Genomic DNA, 19,542 nt, shown 5'->3' with positions numbered 1-19,542 from the left:
ATGTAGGTGATGGGGAGGAAGGCAGCAAATCACACTGCCATGTGTGTTCCTATGCAACAATTTTGCATGTTCTTCACATGTACCCCAAAACCTAAAATACAATAAAATAAATAAATGGGAAAAAAAACCAAAAACAAAAACAAAAACAAAAACAAACAAGCAAAAAAAAAAGAAAGGTGGAAATTGATGGGGTTAAAACAAAGATCTCAATATAATACTATGGAAGGCTGGTAGCGAGCCTCTGCTCTCCCAATGTTAAGGGGTTCCAAACAGGCTTGCTGTATTCACCTCAGTTTGGAGAAACTGAAAAAGTCAGAAGGCAGAGATTACAGTGAGAAAGCTGACCAACAATTACTTGGGGTAATGTTGAGGCAGGTTAATCAAGACAAAGGGGGGCAAGGTCCCTCGGTTCAACCCCCTGTTGGGGACTCAATGCCTTTTTTTAGAAAAGGGTGAAAGTAAGCATTAATAGGAGTATGAGATTTGTACTGTTTAAACAGGATTTACATAAATGAGTTATGTCTCCTTGATGTAAATGTTTTATGGAACTGGATAATTATGACTGGGTGGGGAACACTTCCCCTACCTAATATTGTAAAACAGAAGAAATGTAAATCTGCGCTTCAAGCAATATTAATTGAACATACTAACCAGGCACCAGTAAGGCTGCTTGAGCTCACACAGTGTGGAGTGAAGCTGGAGTGCTGTTAGGGGCAAATTCTCCATCTGCTTGCCCTTTGCGGGGTGTTTAACTGGGGCTTATGGCCAGAGTCTGTAAGCATTTCCCAGTGACAACTACTAGGATTTTGCACTAGAGAATTTCCACTTGGGGGCATTTACTACCTTGCTATGGGACATTAACTGAAGCTACCCCTAAGACTGAAGGACATAAAATGATCTTGATACCTTGAAATACTCATGCTTTCAGAGAAACATTCAAATGGGGATGGCAGTGCCCAGAATAGTTCCATAGTAAAAGGAAAATGGTTTATAAAACAGGAGCATCCTCCCTGGGAAGTGCAAGGAGGAAACATTCTCAAGCAGGGGAGCCTCTTTTCCCCTAGGACTGACTCTCGAACTGTGTGAGGAACTGTGGGATTCTGCTGACACCTGGACAGGGACTTGTGAACAGCTCTCAAGTGACCAACAAAGTGCTGTTTGGTGTGTAAATGACACTTCCAAGGTGAACAGACAGCATCCTGTCTGGAAGGATGCCACTCTTGATCAAAAGGTAAGATCAAATTAGCTTGGCGGTTGAATTGCATTCTGAAGAAATGAACAATAACAAAAACTCCTGTGTTTGGTTTTTTACTGACTCATGGACAGTCGCCAGTGGCCTGGTAACACGGTCAGGCAGAAGAGGTGTGGAAACCTGGTCTGTTTATTAAAGGGATGCCCCTATGGAGAATGGCCCTATGGAAATCTGGGGGTGCAATAAGTAGAATATGTTGATACCCATCAGAAGAGCCTCTTTCTGGGTTCAGAAAATGATTGACGTTGACAAGCAGAGAACCCTGTGTGCTCCCTTGAGGTGGCCACCTTGGGTCCATGAAATGAGTGGATAAATGGGTACTGCAACAGTGCAGAGATGGGCTGTATCTAGACAGGTTTCTTTTTCATCATCTCAAGCACAAAATGCCAATAAGAACTATTCTGTCTGCCAGCAAAAAAGACAGACACTGCCCATGGCTATGGGGCAGATTTCATGGTGGGAAGGCCCTGAACAGGCTGGCAAGTGAGGCTGATGTTGGTAGGGGAGGCAACAAATGGGTCTTGACAGGAATAGACACTGATTCTGGACTGGGCTTCACTCGCCCAGTGGAAGATGTGAATGATGAGAATGCCATAAAAAAACCAGAACAGAAAATACTGCATAGATTTGGAGAGCTGAACACCATTTCTTCAGGCCAAACAACACACGGTACATCCCATAATGTTCTAGCAGTGGGCAGAGACATTCTTCTCAGAAATAGTTTGATAGAGAGTAAAATGGGCAATGAAAACATTGGTTGTCTAAAACAGGGGGAGATGAAAGCATGAAGGGCTGGCTTACTTGCCTTTACCAGTGTGTACTTACAGTCAACATGAGTGGGGCTAAAGGAGTGTGCCCACTATTCTTTTGTTTTTCTGATTGATCTGGGGAAGAGGGGGTGGTGGAGGATGCTGGTATGAGTATGCAATTCTTGCCAAGAGGGGAGTATTCTGATATAATTACTATACTTTTTTCTTTCCTTCTTTCCCATATTACCTAAACTCCCCCCACCCCTCCCCCTATACAGTGTTTATAGGACCAGAGCCATAACTACCAGTGGTAGAAGCAGGGATGATTCCTAAACAAGAAATTCTAACTATGTTTTTAAACCTTGTGTCAGAATTCCTAAGGACCTGATGGGGGTGGGGTTAATTGTGAATGCAGCTATATTTCCTGGTGGTAAAAATGGCCCACTCACTTGGCACCTAGGTAATCTTAGCCTCTCTGCATGGGAGTGGGCTGAGGAGGAGGCAATTAGTAGACTAGTATTGCTGCCTCCCATCTAGACCAGCACCATGTTGATTCTAATGTCTCTTCCAATGGTTATTAGTAAAGTGAGGAAAAAATTAACAGCTGAGAGTAAAGGAATAAATAAATGGGTTATGAATTCAGGGAAATCCATTATTACATTACATTAACACCTTGAAAGAGACTCAGAGCAAGAAAGGATACTGTCTCTTAGCTCAATTTTATCAGATGTCTGAAAGGGTGAAACCAAGACCATTCCTGCTTTTAGCACCTGACAAGATCAATGGAAAACCTGCAAAGCTGAGTGGCCTCGCGCTGGGAGACCTATTCATACAATATGACGGTGGACCGAACTAATTATTAATGCTTGAATGACATTCTAGTAATGTGGCAGTGTCTTTTGAGTTATATATTCTTTTAAATTTCTTTCTTTCTTTCTTTTTTTTTTTGAGACAGAGTTTTGCTCCTGTTGCCCAGGCTGGAGTGCAATGGTGCAATTTTGGCTCACTGCAACCTCTGCCTCCTGGGTTCAAGCAATTCTCCTGCCTCAGCCTCCCAAATAGCTGGGATTACAGGCACCTGCCACCATGCCCAGCTAATTTTTGCATTTTTAGTAGAGATGGGGTTTCACCACGCTGGCTTATATTCTTTTAATGTAAGGAATCCAGGTTCGAAAACCAGAAGTATACTGTGAAATATATATTTGGTCCTCTAGCTCACTTCCTGGCACGCAACTCCTAAAAGCCTTAGAAACTCTAAAGATGTCTGATGGCTGGCAGCCCCTAGGCAGCTTCAGGACGGGGAAACAAAGATCCAGGCAGGATTAGAGGGTTGGAACTTTCAGACCCATCCCTCAATCTCTGGGGCGGGAGAGGTACCAAAGGTTAAGTTGATTACCAATGGCCTATGTTTAATCAACCATGCCTACAGTAATAAAGCCTCCATAAAACCCCAAAAGGACAGGATTTGGGGAGCTTTTGAAGAGCTGTACACATGGAGGTTCCTGGAAGGTGCTGTGCCTGGGGAGGGTATGGAAACTCTGCTCCCCTCCTCTCCTATAACTTGTCCTATGCATCTCTTTATCTATATGCTTTGTAATATCCTATGTAACAAACTGATAAACATAAGTAAATGTTTCCCTGAATTCTGTAAGCTGCTGTAGCAAATTAACCAACTCCAAAGAGGAAGGAGCTATGGGGTCCCCAATTTGTAGTTGGCTGGCAGAAGTTTCAGTGGCTTGGACATGACTGGTGTCTGAAGAGGGGAGGGTTGTATGACTGAGCCCTCAATCTGTGGAATGCTATCTCCAGGTAGATAGTGTTTGAATTTAGTTGGGAGGATACCCAGCTGTAGTCTGCTACAGAGTTGACTGTTTGCTTGTTTGTGGGGAGAAGTCTCCACATATCTGGTCACAGAAGTCTTCTGTATTGATTGTTGCTGTGTGGTATGAGAGCAGTTTGAGTTTTTTCAGCTTCAATAGAGAAAAAGAGGAGGAGCAAGAACGGAGGCCTATGGGATTCCAGTGTGAAGAGGTGGGAGAGGGGAGGTAAGGAAGAATCAGCAGGATCTGAGAAGGAGCAGCCAGAGGTACGATAAGCAAGAGAGCAGGTGTCCCGGAAGCCCAGAGAAGACAGTGTTGCAGGAGGATGGGTGTCAAATGTTGCTGACAGGCCAAGGACAAGGCCTGGGATTTGAACACTGGACTTACTAACATGAAGGTCAGTAGTGACTTGACAATAGCTGTTTTAGTGGAATAAATAAGATTGTGATATTGACTAGATTGGGTTCATGAGAAAGAAATAGGAAACTGGAGAATGTGAGCAGTCTATACAACTCTTTCCAGGAACTGCTGTCAAGGGAAGCAAAAAATAGGGGCAAAAGCTGGAGGGGGTTGTAGGGTCAGGAGAAGGTATATGTCTATATATGTGTGTGTATAATACTAATAAACTATAGCATGTTAGATCCAACAGAGAGAGAACTCTGATGATGCACGAAGGGAGGAAGTTATTGGGTCAATGTGGTCAAATAAAAAGGGATAGGATCTAGTGGATAAATGGAAGGGTAGCGGCAGGCTGAATTAGAATCCTGGTTCCACCACTGACAACTTCTGTGACTTGGTGCAAATTTTAAACTTCCCCAAGCATTAGTTTTCTAACCTCTAAAGTGAAAATTTCCTGGAATTATTGGGCTATATAATGTCTTAATCAAGAAGTACTGTTTCTGACGGGTTGATGGGTGCAGCAAACAGCCATGGCATGTATATACCTATGCAACAAACCTGCACATTCTGCACATGTATCCCAGAACTTAAAGTGTGTGTGTGTGTGTGTGTGTGTGTGTGTGTGTGTGTGTGTGTATAAAGGTACTGTTTCATTGCTGTCCCAAGTTATAATTTTCCTTAATACTCACTGGCAAGATGGGCTATAAAACAAACTTTTAAAATCTGCCTTTTGGCTGGGTGCAGTGACTCATGCCTGTAATCCCAGCACTTTGGGAGGCTGAGGCAGGCAGATTGCTTGAGTACAGGAGTTTGAGACAAGCCTGGGTAACATGGTGAAACCCCATCACTACAAAAAATACAAAAATTAGCCAGGTGTTGTACTGCATGCCTGTGGTCCCAGCTACTGGGGAGGTTAAAGTGGGAGGTTCGCTTGAGCCCAGGAGCAGAGGTTGCAGTGAGTAGAGGTGGTGCCACTGCATTCCAGCCTGGGCTATGGTGTCAGACCTTGTCTTAAAAAACAAAAAACTGCTATTTTCCTAAGACAGTAAATTCATATCTAGTATCTATTGAAAAATAGTTAATGCTATAAAGCACACAGTCACACCCAAAATAAAGATAATTAATTTATTATAACATGGTATTATTTCAGTTGTTGGTGTTGCGTATCTTTGAAACACGCTGTCAGAGAACAAAGAGGCCTTCCCCTGATGTATTTTGTCTTAATCCTCTGTTTTACCCTCTGATAGCTGCATGACACTCAAATGGTATGTCTTCTATTCAGATGTTCACAGATGATGTGCAGGAACAGCAAACAAGATGAAAACAATTAATGAAAAATACTCAGAAAAAAGAAAAGGTAAAAAGGACCATCTCATAGAGCAATGCATTCCTGTCACTGGAAGTGTTCAGACAAAGTGTAGAAGGTGACCTGTGAATGCTCATGTACCTTAAGCCATGGGTGATTCAGTGCTTCATAAACGGTGATCCTTTCAGCTGGATCCAGCATCAGCATGCGACGTACTAGGTCTTTGGCACTTTCAGAGATATGGCTCCACTGCCTTGGATTCATCTGAGGAAGAGGAAAGGAAAACTACATAGTTATCTTAAGTGAGATATTAACATTCACTATTATTTAATATTCCTATGCTGCTTCAATGTGAATAAAATTCTGAGAGCAAAGAACGGAAATTTGATTCTAAAGGCGTGCATTCTGAGGAAGAAAGGACAAATGCAATTCTTTTATTGTTGTTCTTTACTACATAAGAATTTGTGTCAGTAAATATTCCATACACATATTCTTGTTATGTAAGTGATAATATATTCAATAACTGAAGACCAGAATGTTCATTATTCCAGTTTCTATCTTTAGATCCTTGGCTAGGGAGACTAGAATACATTGATCCAGAAAGGACTAAAATAAAACTTAAAATTTTTAAAGAAATATTTAAAAAATATGTTTCTAAAAATTGAGGTTAGCAATAATTGTGAACTACGCAAAGTTATTAATAGGATATTCTAGTCACTGCATATCAATTTTAGTGTTTAGGAAAAAGTATTCTACTACCGTAGGTCCCGCAGAATATTGCTCATATATTGTCCTCAGTGAAGTTACTTTTGTTTCTTTTAGAGATGAGACAACTAAGCCACATGGTATATTGACTAAAATCAAACAAAAATAATTATGAATGTTCAAAAGACACAGAACTTATGAGAAAGGCTGTGGATCTGTGAGGCAAGTGCTAGAAGGTTCCTGGGAAAAGGGGTATGTCTGAGACCCAGAATCATAAAAAAAAAAAAAATCAGAGTGCTTAGGGGGTGGGGTTGAGAAGGCAAGTGGGGAAAGGAGGTAGAGACAGAGTAGAATCTCATTCCCTGCACAACATCAGTAAATTGACTGATGCGGTGAGCTTATGTGAGCTACCCAGTGCCAGGACCTTCAAGCAAAGCCATGGCTTTAACAGGCAGAGACTCACATCACCTTCTAAGGGAGAAAGATGAAGAGTAAACTCCACAACATTTTAAAGCCAAATGAAACCGCAGTACTTGCACTGCAGTATAAATAAGTCATTAAAATTTGACCAAGGGCTAGCATTATCTCTGACTAATGTGAGGATTTGTACTTGAAGATGGGTAGTGAAAAGTGTCTTTACGTTGGGTATAGCCCTTAAAATTGAAGTATGCTTTATTTCCTCCCCGCCAAACAGCCAGAATTTCAAATAGTAGTCACTTCTGTTTGTCAAATCCCATTAAGATTAATGCCATGAGGCTGTTTAAATATCAACACCTGGCTGGACACAGTGGCTCATGCCTGTAATCCCACACTTTGGGAGGCTGAGGTGGGAGGATCACCCGGGCTCAGGAGTACGAGACCAGCCTGGCCAACATGGTGAAACCCTGTCTCTATTAAAAATACAACAATTAGTTGGGTGTGGTGGCGCATGCCTGTCATCCCAGCTACTCGGGAGGCTGAGGCATGAGAATTGCTTGAACCTGGGAAGTGGAGATTGCAGTGAGCCAAAATGGTACCACTGCACTCCAAGCCTGGGTGATAGAGTGAGACTCTGTCTTAAAAAAAAAAAAAAAGAACATCATCCTAGTGGAATTGTGCTCAAATGACCAATTTGAAATGAGGTGAGGGATTAGATGGGGCTTAGATAGACTTGTTTCCTCTCCCCATCCTGAAGCAAATGTATTCTTTAAAGTCTGAATAATTTTTCCTTGACAAAGGGGTTGAGAAATCATCTGAAAGTAGTGGTATGATTTCTGAAATGATTAGAGGTTTAGAAGGATACTCCCTTGTCCTTTTTACAAGAGAGTTCAATACAGGATTTTCTCTTCTTTCAGCTAAGAAGAGTAGCTAAAATAAATTTGGGAGGTTGAATTTTTAAGGTGGAACAAAATAAGGCTATAAGACAATCTTACTTATTTGATTACCAAAGCGATGGCAGCTTTGAATGTTGCTGTGTATATACTAACTGGCTACCTGTAATAATGATATGACATTACATCTCTTATATATAGTTTGGGAAATATATTTTTGCCCTTTATAAAGCACTTAATTGAGGTTAAGTGTTAGCATACATTCTAGTTAAATAGTATTTTCTAATAGCTACTTTAAAAGATCAAATAACCTACCAAATGATAATTTGAAAGTCAAATTAAAATCACTTAAGACCAGTAGCAGTTTATAAACTATGACAATTTAAATGTACCATATTTAATGGTCTCACTTTTACAAGTGCTGGCAGTAAAAAAGAAAAAAAAAAGTACTACATTTAAAAGGTGTCATCAAACTTTTCTTGAAAATATCCATCGAGATCAAGAATTTTGTTAATAGTTCTTTTGCTCAGAACCATTAGAGTGATGAAATGAGGCCAAGCGCGGTGGCTTGCACCTGTAGTCCCAGCACTTTGGGAGGCTGAGGTGGGTGGATCACTTGAGGTCAGGAGTTCGAGACCAGCCTGGCCAACATGGTGAAACCCCCATTTCTACTAAAAATACAAAAATTAGCCAGGCATCGTGGTTCATAGGCCTGTAATCCCAGCTGCTCGGGATGCTGAGGCATGAGAATCACTTGTCAGGAGGGAGAGGTTGCAGTGAGCCAAGATTGTGCCACGGCACTCCAGCCTGGGTGACAGAGCAAGACTCTGTCTCAAAAAAGAACTACCAGGGTGATGAAATAATTTTTTTGAAATCTACTTTTTTGGGGGGTGGGGGGAGACAGGGTCTCACTCTGCTGCCCAGGCTGAAGTACAGTGGTGTGATCATGGCTCATTGTAGCTTTGACCTCCCAGATTCAGATAATCCTGCCACCTCAGCCTCCCAAGTAGCTGAGATTACACGTGTGTGCCACCAGGCTTGGCTAATTTTTGTACTTTTTGTAGAGACCAGGAGGTCTCCCTATGTTGCCCAGGCTGGTCTTGAGCTCCTGGGCTGAAGTGAGCCCAGCCGAGATCTGCTTTAAAATAATGTAGTAATATGTAGAATACACATAAAACAAGATTGTCTATGTTATTGGAGCTATATTGAGCTCATTATACTATTCTCTCTACTATTTTTACTTGTGTGAAAATTTTGATAATAAAAGAAAAATAAATGCTGACAGAATCATATCACGGTATACTAAAAGAAAAAGGCCGAGATTCATTGTAGATGGTAGAGATGGATCTATACTTCAAACTAAGGTGCTGAAAACCCAGGCCTTTTGTAAGGAAAGTCCTGAAGATAAATGAGAGGTGAGGTTAGCCAAGTAAAAGAGTAAATAAATTAATAACCTCAATGCTTCAAACTCCAGGTACAAAAAAAATTATGTTGTAGCTGCCACCATCCATCTGACTTACTGTAATACTAGGAATAGGGAATTGTTAAATAACTTAACTTTTGCACATGTGTGAACAGTCTAAGTCTTTTTACCAAGAAACAAAAATAACTCTCCAATGTTTTAAAAATAGACGAGATAAAATAACAGAGTCTGCTGGAATGAAGCACATTGCCTTGGAAACTAGGAAGTTAACAACTGAACAAATACAAAGGAAGAATTCTATTATTAGCAAATGCCTATAAGTCAAAAAGGCAGGTGGGGGATTATTATTATATGTTACCTACCTCACAAGTTGCTGTGAGGATTAAATGAATTAAACTGCTCTAAGCACTTTACTTATGTGCTTAGAATAGTTCCTGTCATGGAGTATAAGTGCTATGCCTGAGTTAGCTATCATTATTGCTAGTATTATTATTATGCTGATGTATCAATAATCATGCTTCTTTTAAAATGTCAGCATCTGTGATTTCACCTGGCTAAATCCAAACAGAATTTGGCTGTGCATTCCTGAGAGCAACTCACAACTTCCTTGGATTGAAGAGGGATGATTACTTACAAGCAGTTTCCTGAGACATTTAGTTACCTGGTAAGTATTCATTTTATTCCCCAGTGGCCAGCTGACTAGGAGGAGCAGAAAAACCTATATTTAAAACATATTTCTCTGTTAACAGAGCTTTGTCATATATCTTTTTTTTTTTTTGGGACGGAGTTTCGCTCTTGTTACCCAGGCTGGAGTGCAATGGCGCGATCTTGGCTCACCGCAACCTCCGCCTCCTGGGTTCAGGCAATTCTCCTGCCTCAGCCTCCTGAGTAGCTGGGATTACAGGCACGCGCCACCATGCCCAGCTAATTTTTTTTAAATTTTTAGTAGAGACGGGGTTTCACCGTGTTGACCAGGATGGTCTCGATCTCTTGACCTTGTGATCCACCCGCCTCGGCCTCCCAAAGTGTTGGGATTACAGGCTTGAGCCATCGCGCCCGGCCCTGTCATATATCTTTAACTAAAACAAGAGACAAACTTATTTGCACTCATAAACTGATGGTGAGTGAAGTAAATAAACCAACAAAAGTATATACTATTCTCATCTGCATAAACTTCAGTTATGGCTTAAAAGGATAAGGCTGTGTAACTCTGGGACTACTTTTCTTTTTTTTAATTTTATTTTTCCAAGTCCCATATAAAATTCTGACATTACTGAGGAACTGAAGAGAAAACTTTAGAGGCCTCACAGTTTTAGAGTGCAGTGTTACATATACATGTTTTTGGTTTTATGTTGTCAGTCATGGCCGAAAATGAAACAGTGATTAGGTTGAATAGAAAGTATGAGTTTCAGTAATAATGAGAGGAAAAAGAATTTCCCCAACTTAAACAGTCTTAACCTGATATCCAGACACACACTCCCCCATGCTTCCCATGCGCAGCCTCCTAGTCATTGTCAGCTATACCCTGTGGGACAGGACAAAGGAGTCTAAGAGCCGGGGTAGTGAAATCAACCTTAAGCTTACTGATTTCCAAGAAGTCCTTAGGTGTTTTTGATATCACTATTCATAATGCCAGTAATGACTTTTCAATTTTTTACTAATTAAAGTAATTATTTACTAAGCACAAGTCTGTGATAGTACATGAGGCTGCCAACACATAGTAGCCAAAGAAGAGTAGAAATGTTTAAGCCACATTGAAATGCCTCTATATTGTATTATGAATTGCAGTTGTCATGGCCATTTCCTTTTATCCTTGAATGTAAATGGCTAATGTTTTAGGCTGCGCTGGCATAAATTTAAAATTAAGATAAAGAATGACTAAAATTACACCTGGATGAAATTCCATTTTAATTTTACAAATTAAGCAAAAAGCTTTAAAAGTAAGGCCTCTTTCTCAAATTACACTAAGAAAGGTCATAAATGTTTTCTTCACTAGGGTGATAGCTCAGCTGACAGTGACTCAGAAATTTACTTGAGGCCTATGTTGCCTACCAAGGCCATCAGAGCAATGATGTAAGCAAAGATCTTTTCTTTGATTGGGTAACTATCTGGTAGTCAATCAGTGGGCAAAGATAGACAGTAACTTCAAAAAAACATTTTTCAGGATAAATTAATCTCAATGGAAAAGAAAATGTCCATGATGCATTACCTTATATTTTCCTTTAATAATTCCTTCAAACAATCTTTCCTTGGTTCCATAAAAAGGCAAACAACCACTGAGCAGGATAAAAAGGATCACACCGCACCCCCAGACGTCTACAGGCTTTCCGTAAGGCTCTCTTTTGACCACTTCTGGTGCCATAAAATGAGGTGTTCCAACACGTCCTACATTTAAAACAACATTAAGGAAAAAAAATGTTTACATAAAATGGGGTTTTCCACTTGAAAACTAAAGATAATAGAACAATAAGAATCCGAATAAACAGTTTGCCAATACACATGCTCTCTCACCACTTCTCCCCTCCCCATAAAATCAAGTTCACACAGGCGAAAAAAATTTCTTATCTAATCACTTCTTGAAAATATTGAGCCCAGATTAGGTATTTTGTCTTGTAACATTGGCACTCCCTATTGAATTCTGCATGCTACACAGTAGGTATTTACGTGGTTCTTACCTCATGAATAAGTTTAAAGTTTCTAATTCTCACATGTTTGAAAGTCATTAAAAATACAGAGCAGAGGCAGGTGAAAGAGTCAACAGGCAGAGCCTGTAGCTGTCCAGGAAAGAGTAGGGAGGCCTGGCCTGGGCAGAGGCAGAGGAAAGGAGAGGAGGGGGCAGGCAGGCATGAGAAAAAAAATCTGTGGAAAAAAGATGACTTGACTGCCAAATGGAAATTCCCCAATGAAACCTAATGCTGAGAACTGTTATTTGAAATGTGAATTTTACTCTGAAATCCTGTTCAGTTGATTTTACAGGTTAGTTATAGGAATTAACAATAGCAATATTTTGTTACAGCAGGAGTTTTTAGCTTCTTCCTAACATTAACATATGAAGAGAATGAGAGCAAATATTATATGGCATAAACAAAAGCAAAATTATGAAGCTCCTCCCATTCAATCCTCCTTGACTTTCATCTTCTTTAAAGAATACTTTCGTTTCTCTACCAAAAACTAGCTTTCTGTAAGGAATCTGATATCATCTGTTTGCACATTCATACCTATCTTTAACTCAGTATCTCAAAGCAAGTCTTCTATTGTGGAATGAAAGTCTTGTAGACTGTAGGAAGATCACTGTGGGAGGGGGCACTGCCCATTGGACTTGGCAGCTCTTCTAGATGTATGCAAGCCCAGCCACCTCCCTTCCTCCCTGTGTCTTTCTCTCTTTCATCATACTGAGTTCAACATAATTTTTACTTTGAAGATTGTGCAATACTTTATTTAGAACTCAGACTGTAGTTTTAAAAGACCTTAGAGATCTTTTGGTTCGGCTAGAGAGAATATATCTAGTTCTGTTCATGATTATCAAATTCACTTGGGATGGAGAAGGATAAAAGAGCTCTTCGCTTGTGTATTAGGATGTAACTTTGCTGCAGATAATGTAGTTTCCCTTCCTCCCCCCATAGTAGAAAAGATTAAGTTCAGGGTTCCAGTAGTGAAAATATTTTCATTTAAAATGTATGATAGATCAGTGAAAACTATTGGCTAGAAGGATCTAGCTAAAGAAATACTTTTATTTCTGTACTGCCCCCTTTTGCTTCCTCAAGTAACATGAAGAAGCTGAAGGGATGGGAACTAAGCCGCCTATGCTTCATTAATAGCCTGGACAGGGAGTGGCCACTGGAGAATTGGCCTTGTTCTGATGGACAGGAGCTAGCAGAAGTAGGAGAAGCCAGTAGCATCTAGGGTACTGGTACCAGGGCACCAGTCAGGTACCTGCTGACAGTTTGGATGATGCTTTGAAACTCAACTTGACTCCTAGGACTTCCCAAGCCAAGCCACTCAAAATGGGGGGCCTTACCCTGGGAATAATCAGAGCACCATGGCCAGTCCCAGCCATCCTGAGAAAGTTCTCTCCATTTAGCTAGATGAAGACTACCCAATTCTGGAGAATTATTGTTCAATCTTGGGGAAGATGCCTGTGTTTTGGTTCAATAATTTGCTCATAGATGACAGGGGAAAAACCATGGGAGAAAGAATGTAGAGGAATGCTTTTTTATTTCATGTAAATCAGTAGAATATAAAAAGGACTGGAGTTAATCTTTAATCTATACCAATTTCCTAAAACTCCTTGTTTTTGCTGATTCTACTTCAGTGACCTCTTGACTTTTATGACTTTGACCACAAAATTTTAAGAAAAGGAAACAAATTAGGAAACTAAATTAAATGTCAGTTTGAGATATTTTGGACAAATATTTAAATGTTATATATTTTGATAATACAATAAAACCTTCCTACCTAGAATCTCTGGGAGAGAATTGTTCTGAATAGCTACATTTTAAAATACATTGTGATTTTAATATTTATGCACACAATCCTTTTTGCTTTAATAATTTCTTTTGGCCGGGTGCGGTAGCTCACACCTGTAATCCCAGCACTTTGAGAGGCCGAGGTGGGCAGATCACCTGAGGTTGGGAGTTTCAGACCAGCCTGCCCAACATGGAGAAACCCTATCTCTACTAAAACTACAAAATTAGCTGGGTGTGGTGGTGCATGCCTGTAATCCCAGCTACTAGGGAGGTTGAGGCAGGAGAATCACTTGAACCCAGGAGGCGGAGGTTGGAGTGAGCCAAGATCGCACCACTGCACTTCAGTCTGGGCAACAAGAGTGAAATTCTGTCTCAAAAAAAAAATTTTTTTTTTTGGAGTCTCACTATTTTCCCCAGGCTAGTCTCAAACTCCTGGGCTCAAGAGATCCTTCTGCCTTGGCCTCTCAAGTAGCTGGGATTACAGGTGTGAGTCACAGTGCCTGCCTTACTTAAACAATTTTGTATGGCTTTCTACAATTTCCTGACTTCTTTTACACAGAATGCTGTTCATAATTTAACCTTTTCTTGATGACTCAGAGTTGTCATTGTAGATATCGATTAAAGAACTATCCTATAGAACAGAAAGTACCCTCAGGAACTTCAGAGGTATGTAACAGTTGATTTCTTTTGTATTAAAAGGCTGCTTGCACCTTCCAAGTTTTGGTGTCTGCTCTGTATATATATATACATATTTTTGCCAGGCTTTCATTTCTTTTCTCTCATGATGCTTTAGTTCTGCCTTCTCCTAATTTGTTGCTTTTATAATCTGCTATTAACTAGAACCTGACTAGCAACCAGATTCTTAGATTTAATAGCAATTTCCTAAGTGCTGCTAGGTCCTAGATACCCTCAGCCATGGTCTCCCTTACTCTTACAAATCACAGTCTTTGATGTAAGTCCCTGCATCCAATGCTACACAGAGGTATGTAGCCCAGATAGTTATGGCAATACGGAAGAGAAGGAATAGGGCTATCCAACTTGGGATGGTGAAGATAAGCCAGCTTTAAAGAGGAGACAGTTGTTGGCACAGCCTTCCAGAACAGTAGGAGTTAACTAGATAGATAAAATGACAAAAGGCACTCCAACTAGAAGGAATAGCATGTGCAACATCTGAAGGAACATGAATCTACACAACTTTTTAAAACGTGGGAGCAAGTCAGCCTTAGAGTGTCTTTAGATGCCCAATTATGAGGAGCATGAGTGGATTTTTAAAGGTAGAATAAATTTGTTTCTATTACTGTATAGTTATTTTCTAGGTTTCTATTTGTATTCTGGGTAAGTTTCCTAAATAGCTAAGTTTCAGGTAGGAGGAGTATAAATATGTTTAAATGATTTTTACTATACATAACATATAAGGGAATGAATTTCTTTCTATTTGGAGGACTAGGGATTGGAATTTCAAACTGACAGGAAAATGGCTTTGGGCTTTAATAAATAATTAAATAATTGGCAGAATTTCTTTCTTTTTCTCTCTTTTTTTTTTTTTTTTGAGACAGGGTCTTGCTCTGTCACTCAGACTGGAGTGCAGTGGCGTGATCTCATCAGCTCACTGCAGCCTCTGTCTCCTGGGCTCAAGCGATCCTTCTGCGTAGCTGGAACTACAGGCTTTTGCCACCATGCCTGGCTAATTTTTGCATTGTTTTGGAGAGATGGGGTTTTGCCATGTTGCCTAGGCTGGTCTTGAACTCCTGGGCTCAATCTGCCCGCCTCAGCCTCCCAAAGTGCCAGAAGTACTGCGCCCAACCTTAATTGGCAAAATTTCAAAAGTGCCTTAAACAACAGAAAAGTTTTTCCTAAGAAAAAGAATTTCTCTCTTATTTATTCATATTCTGTTTTAAAAAATAGAATATGTAACATTCAAAGTTACATTGTAACTTTCACCATTATTTCAAGAATACAAAAAAAGGTGTGCTAAGAAATGACAATATTTTGACCATCAGGAAGTATTTTAATTCTAGAAGCATGGAGAAAAATAAATTTTGAATACTGACACACAGGCGGGGTTTCAAAATTAGCTTTAAAAGTAAACAATTTAGGGGAAAGGTTCATGGACTTAAGGAAAAGATTAATATGGAGAAAATGTCCAGGTAAATGTAATGCATCTATTTTTCCCCTTCAATCAAGATGCACAATAAAATATGAAGCCCATGACATTTTGAATACTAACAGGATGTAGATCCAGAGTAACAGAAACAAAGTCATTATATATGGCCAGTATATAACACATAAATTCATTTCATTTCATCCCATTAACCTTGGGAATATAATCATCAGAAATTATTTGTTATAAATGTATAGTCTTAACATAGAAGTGATCTGTATAAGTGCCAGAATTGAGAGAGTTGGTGTAACAGCAAATTTGTTTAAAAAATAATTTAGGATTTTCACTTGATTACAAGATCAATATGAACCATCGGTGCTATGTAGTTGCCCAAAAAGCTAATGCAATTTGGGGAACCTGATAGAAATGTAAGGCCCAGAACCCAAAAATGATAGCCCAATGCTACTGTGCACTGGACTAGCGGTACTATAATACCTGTACAGTTCAGGACCCTGTATTTTGTGGATACTGAAGAGATTTTGAACCAGTTTATATGAAGAATGACAAAATTGTCATAGGGAAGTTAACTTGGATAGGACCTAGGGGGACATGGTAGCTGTCTACAAACAGATGAACGGTTATCATATGGAAGGATGAAAATTGTTTAGAGTGGTTTCAAAAGTCAGGATTAGAACGACTGGGTAGAAGTTACAGAAGGATACCAAGATGAGGTTTTTAATACTTAAGGAGTTGTCCAAAAATGAAATGAACTGTCCTGAGATGTAGTGACTACTTTCCTATCTGAGGTTTAATACCAGAACTCAATCTTTTGCTGGGATATTACGGAAGAATTCAATCATTAGTTACAAGACTGGAGAAGTTAAGGCCCTTTGGAACCCTGAGATTCTATGATTAAACTGTACTTTACTACCTGACCCTTTGGTCAGTCTTCCAATCACTAACAGAAAGTTTTAAATTACGGGGAAAAAACAGCATTCTTTGAAACTATATTTAGCTTGCAGTTTTGCATATTATTGGAAATGATTAACTGGAAGAGAATGTGAAACTAAAAGAAAATTTGAATGTAATTTAATTTTAGAGGGCAATGTGGTGAAAAAATTATTTAAAGAATATAACTATGGGCTGGGCACAGTGGTTTACACTTGTAATCTCAGCACTTTGGGAGGCCAAGGCAGGAGGATTGCTTAAGCCCGGGAGTTCAAGACCAGCCTGGGCAATGTAGTGAGACCTTGTCTCTACTAAAAATAAAAAAAGTTAGCCAGGTGTGGTGGCACAAGCCTGTGATCCCAGCTACTTGGGAGGTTGAGGTGGGAGGATCACTTGAGCCTGGGAGGTCAAGGCTGCAGTGCAGTGTGCCATGATCGTGCCACTGTGCTCTCCAGCCTGGGTGACAAAGAAAGATTCTGTCTGCAAAAAAAAAATTACAACTGTGACCTATAGTTCATTTTTCAGAAGATAGTCTATGTTGTTACTGCTTGATGTTCTAGCTACAATGAATTGAGTTATATGAAATATGCTGGGTAAGATTGTTTTTGATATTTATTACTTGTAACTTTTTTTCTTTTTATTCTGGCATGGGAATTTAAAAATTATGTTTTGCTTTGGCTAATAATAAAATCAGCCTGCATTCTCACATCTGCTTGCTCTTTGCTAATATATAGACTAATGGCTTGAGCAAGATTCTTTGATAAATGGAAAAAGGAAAACAGTATGAAATTAAAAATTAGCCATTAGTGGCCAGGCGTGGTGGCTCACGCCTGTAATCCCAGCACTTTGGGAGGCCAAGGCGGGTGGATCACGAGGTCAAGAGATCGAGGCCATCCTGGTCAACATGGTGAAACCCCGTCTCTACTAAAAATACAAAAAATCAGCTGGGCATGGTGGCGCATGCCTGTAATCCCAGCTACTCAGAAGGCTGAGGCAGGAGAATTGCCTGAACCCAGGACGCAGAGGTTGCAGTGAGCTGAGATTGTGCCATTGCACTCCAGCCTGGGTAACAAGAGTGAAACTCTGTCTCAAAAAAAAACAAAAAACAAAAAACAAACAAAAAAATTAGCCATTAGTGTAAACCAGGAAGTGGCTAATCTACACATTTCAGATTTGACTTTATTTGGCCAGTTCAACTTTAAAAAGCACTATGCCTCAAACTTATTTTCTTTGTACACTGTTTCAATCTCTTACAATCTCTTCTCTTATGTACTAGAGAAACAAAGAGTAAAAAGATAGAGTCTGTTCTTAAGGGACTAAAATTCTAGTTATGACTATAGAGTTATTAAATTCAAAACTATCTGATGATGCTTTTTTGGGGTTGGGGTGGGGTGGAATGAGGTATGAAACACTGAGTTTGGGCTAATATGTAGCTTGAAAGTTTTACACCAGTCTGAAGGGACCAGGTTTTGATGAAATTTTTTTTAAAGCAGTCTTACCTCCAGCTACAAGTCCAGACTCCCCTAATTGAATAGCTACCCCAAAGCCCCCAAGTTTAACAGGTGCCGAGTTTTCTTTTGAGGCGAGGAGAACACAGTGGGGCTGAAAAGAAAAACAGACAAACAAACAAACAAAAAAAATCCCAAATATGAGGATTAATTGAAGATGAACAATTCAGTTTACATAAAACTCGATAACATGATAATATAAGAACACATTAAAAATTTTGAAATTATTTTGGATGCTTGAATTATTTGTCATATTCTCACTCCTGGCTGATTTCCATCCAATGTTCTTCAGGAATTATTTGCTTGTAAGGTTAGAGTACAGTGCTAAGAATTACTAAGGAAGCATGGATGTTCAAGAAACACAGATACATTTTTCTGCCTTACTATGCAATACTGTCTTCCTTCAAGTGACAGTCTAGAGTTCTTTAAGAAAAAATATATTTTATACTTCTTGCCAAAATGTTTCTTGAAACCTCTGACTTTACCTACAGAGCCATTGTATCCTGGTTGTTAGGAAATAGTCATGGCCCTTTCTTTGTCCACCCTCCCCAGTCCTCTTTTCTTTGTTTTATTCCTTCCATCCTTAAGCCAAGGAGTACTGCGTGGATGGGTCAGATTTAATGATTTTAATTAAACCTTATTCCTAGGGACTTCAATGCTCTTTCTGGGCATGTCTTCTCTGGACCTGCTTTCCTATCTGTGGCGGTGGGAGGTGAGAAAGGAGAAGGGGAAAGGAAACCACTTGGCTGACTTCTAGGCTAGGTAGGGCAAAGATATCTTCTCCCCAGGGGATATCCTGCTTGACCAGGGCTCCCTTATATCATATGCTTTGTGATAACAATGAGTATCATAAAGAGACAAGTCAGTTCTTTGTAGGATGTTGTCCTCTGCATCTGTTTCTTACTGAGAACTAGTTGGCCTGGTGTCAGGAAAGAATTTCATCTTGGGGAGCTCAAATACTGTGCTCCCCAGTATGACTACAACTACATCTGATGGGCTCTCAAAATAGGGGCTAGGAAAAAACGCAAGTCTCTTTAGTCATGGAAGACCAAAAGTTTTAAAAAATTCTCTCCTATACTTTCTCATTCATAAAATGACACAGTTTTAGCCAACATGATAATAGGTATGAAAAAAATATGTGCGATAAAACTGAGCTGGTACACCTGTGTTTGATGATGACATACAGGTGGGAGGAATCCCTACTCTGCCCAATGAGAGCATCAGGATCCTACTTTGGAAGTTATTCTTTCTGTCCAAAGAAGTTTAAAGACCTTTACCATAGTCTAGCTCAAAGAGTGATGAACTAGGACAGATAAGTGTGCATGTGACAGCAAGAGAAAGAAGGAAGGCAAGTGTACAAATGAATAGTGAGGAAACCACAGCATGACACAAAATAACAAGAAGAGTATACAGGAGAGCAGGCAAACCTCCTCAGAAATCAACTGATAGACTGCTGTTAGAACTTTCTGTGAGTTCAAAAAGAGATCGACGACAACAGACTAAGATGGCAATACCCCTAGCATGATTCTAGTATGGGACACAGCACGTGACCAAG

General features: G+C 39.8%; 1 protein-coding gene across 1 annotated transcript in view; it reads right to left on the bottom strand.

Annotated features, from left to right (window-relative positions):
* LOC108298551 (peripheral plasma membrane protein CASK) overlaps positions 1 to 18,151 on the bottom strand; it is a 55,736-nt gene extending 37,585 nt beyond the window's left edge. Inside the window, exons 1-3 of the mRNA XM_017521223.2 lie at positions 17,979 to 18,151; positions 11,174 to 11,349; positions 5,668 to 5,790 (exon numbers count right to left, since the gene is read on the bottom strand). Coding sequence (XP_017376712.1) covers positions 5,668 to 5,790; positions 11,174 to 11,326 — 276 coding nt within the window. The 5' untranslated portion in view covers positions 11,327 to 11,349; positions 17,979 to 18,151. The remainder of the gene's footprint in view (positions 1 to 5,667; positions 5,791 to 11,173; positions 11,350 to 17,978) is intronic.
* Positions 18,152 to 19,542: the final 1,391 nt, after the last annotated feature.

Source organism: Cebus imitator, unplaced genomic scaffold, assembly GCF_001604975.1.
Source record: "Cebus imitator isolate Cc_AM_T3 unplaced genomic scaffold, Cebus_imitator-1.0 Scaffold993, whole genome shotgun sequence".
NCBI classification, from domain to species: domain Eukaryota; kingdom Metazoa; phylum Chordata; class Mammalia; order Primates; family Cebidae; genus Cebus; species Cebus imitator.
The sequence above is the reverse complement of the archived record's forward strand: the minus strand, read 5'-3'. Positions and strand labels throughout refer to the sequence as shown.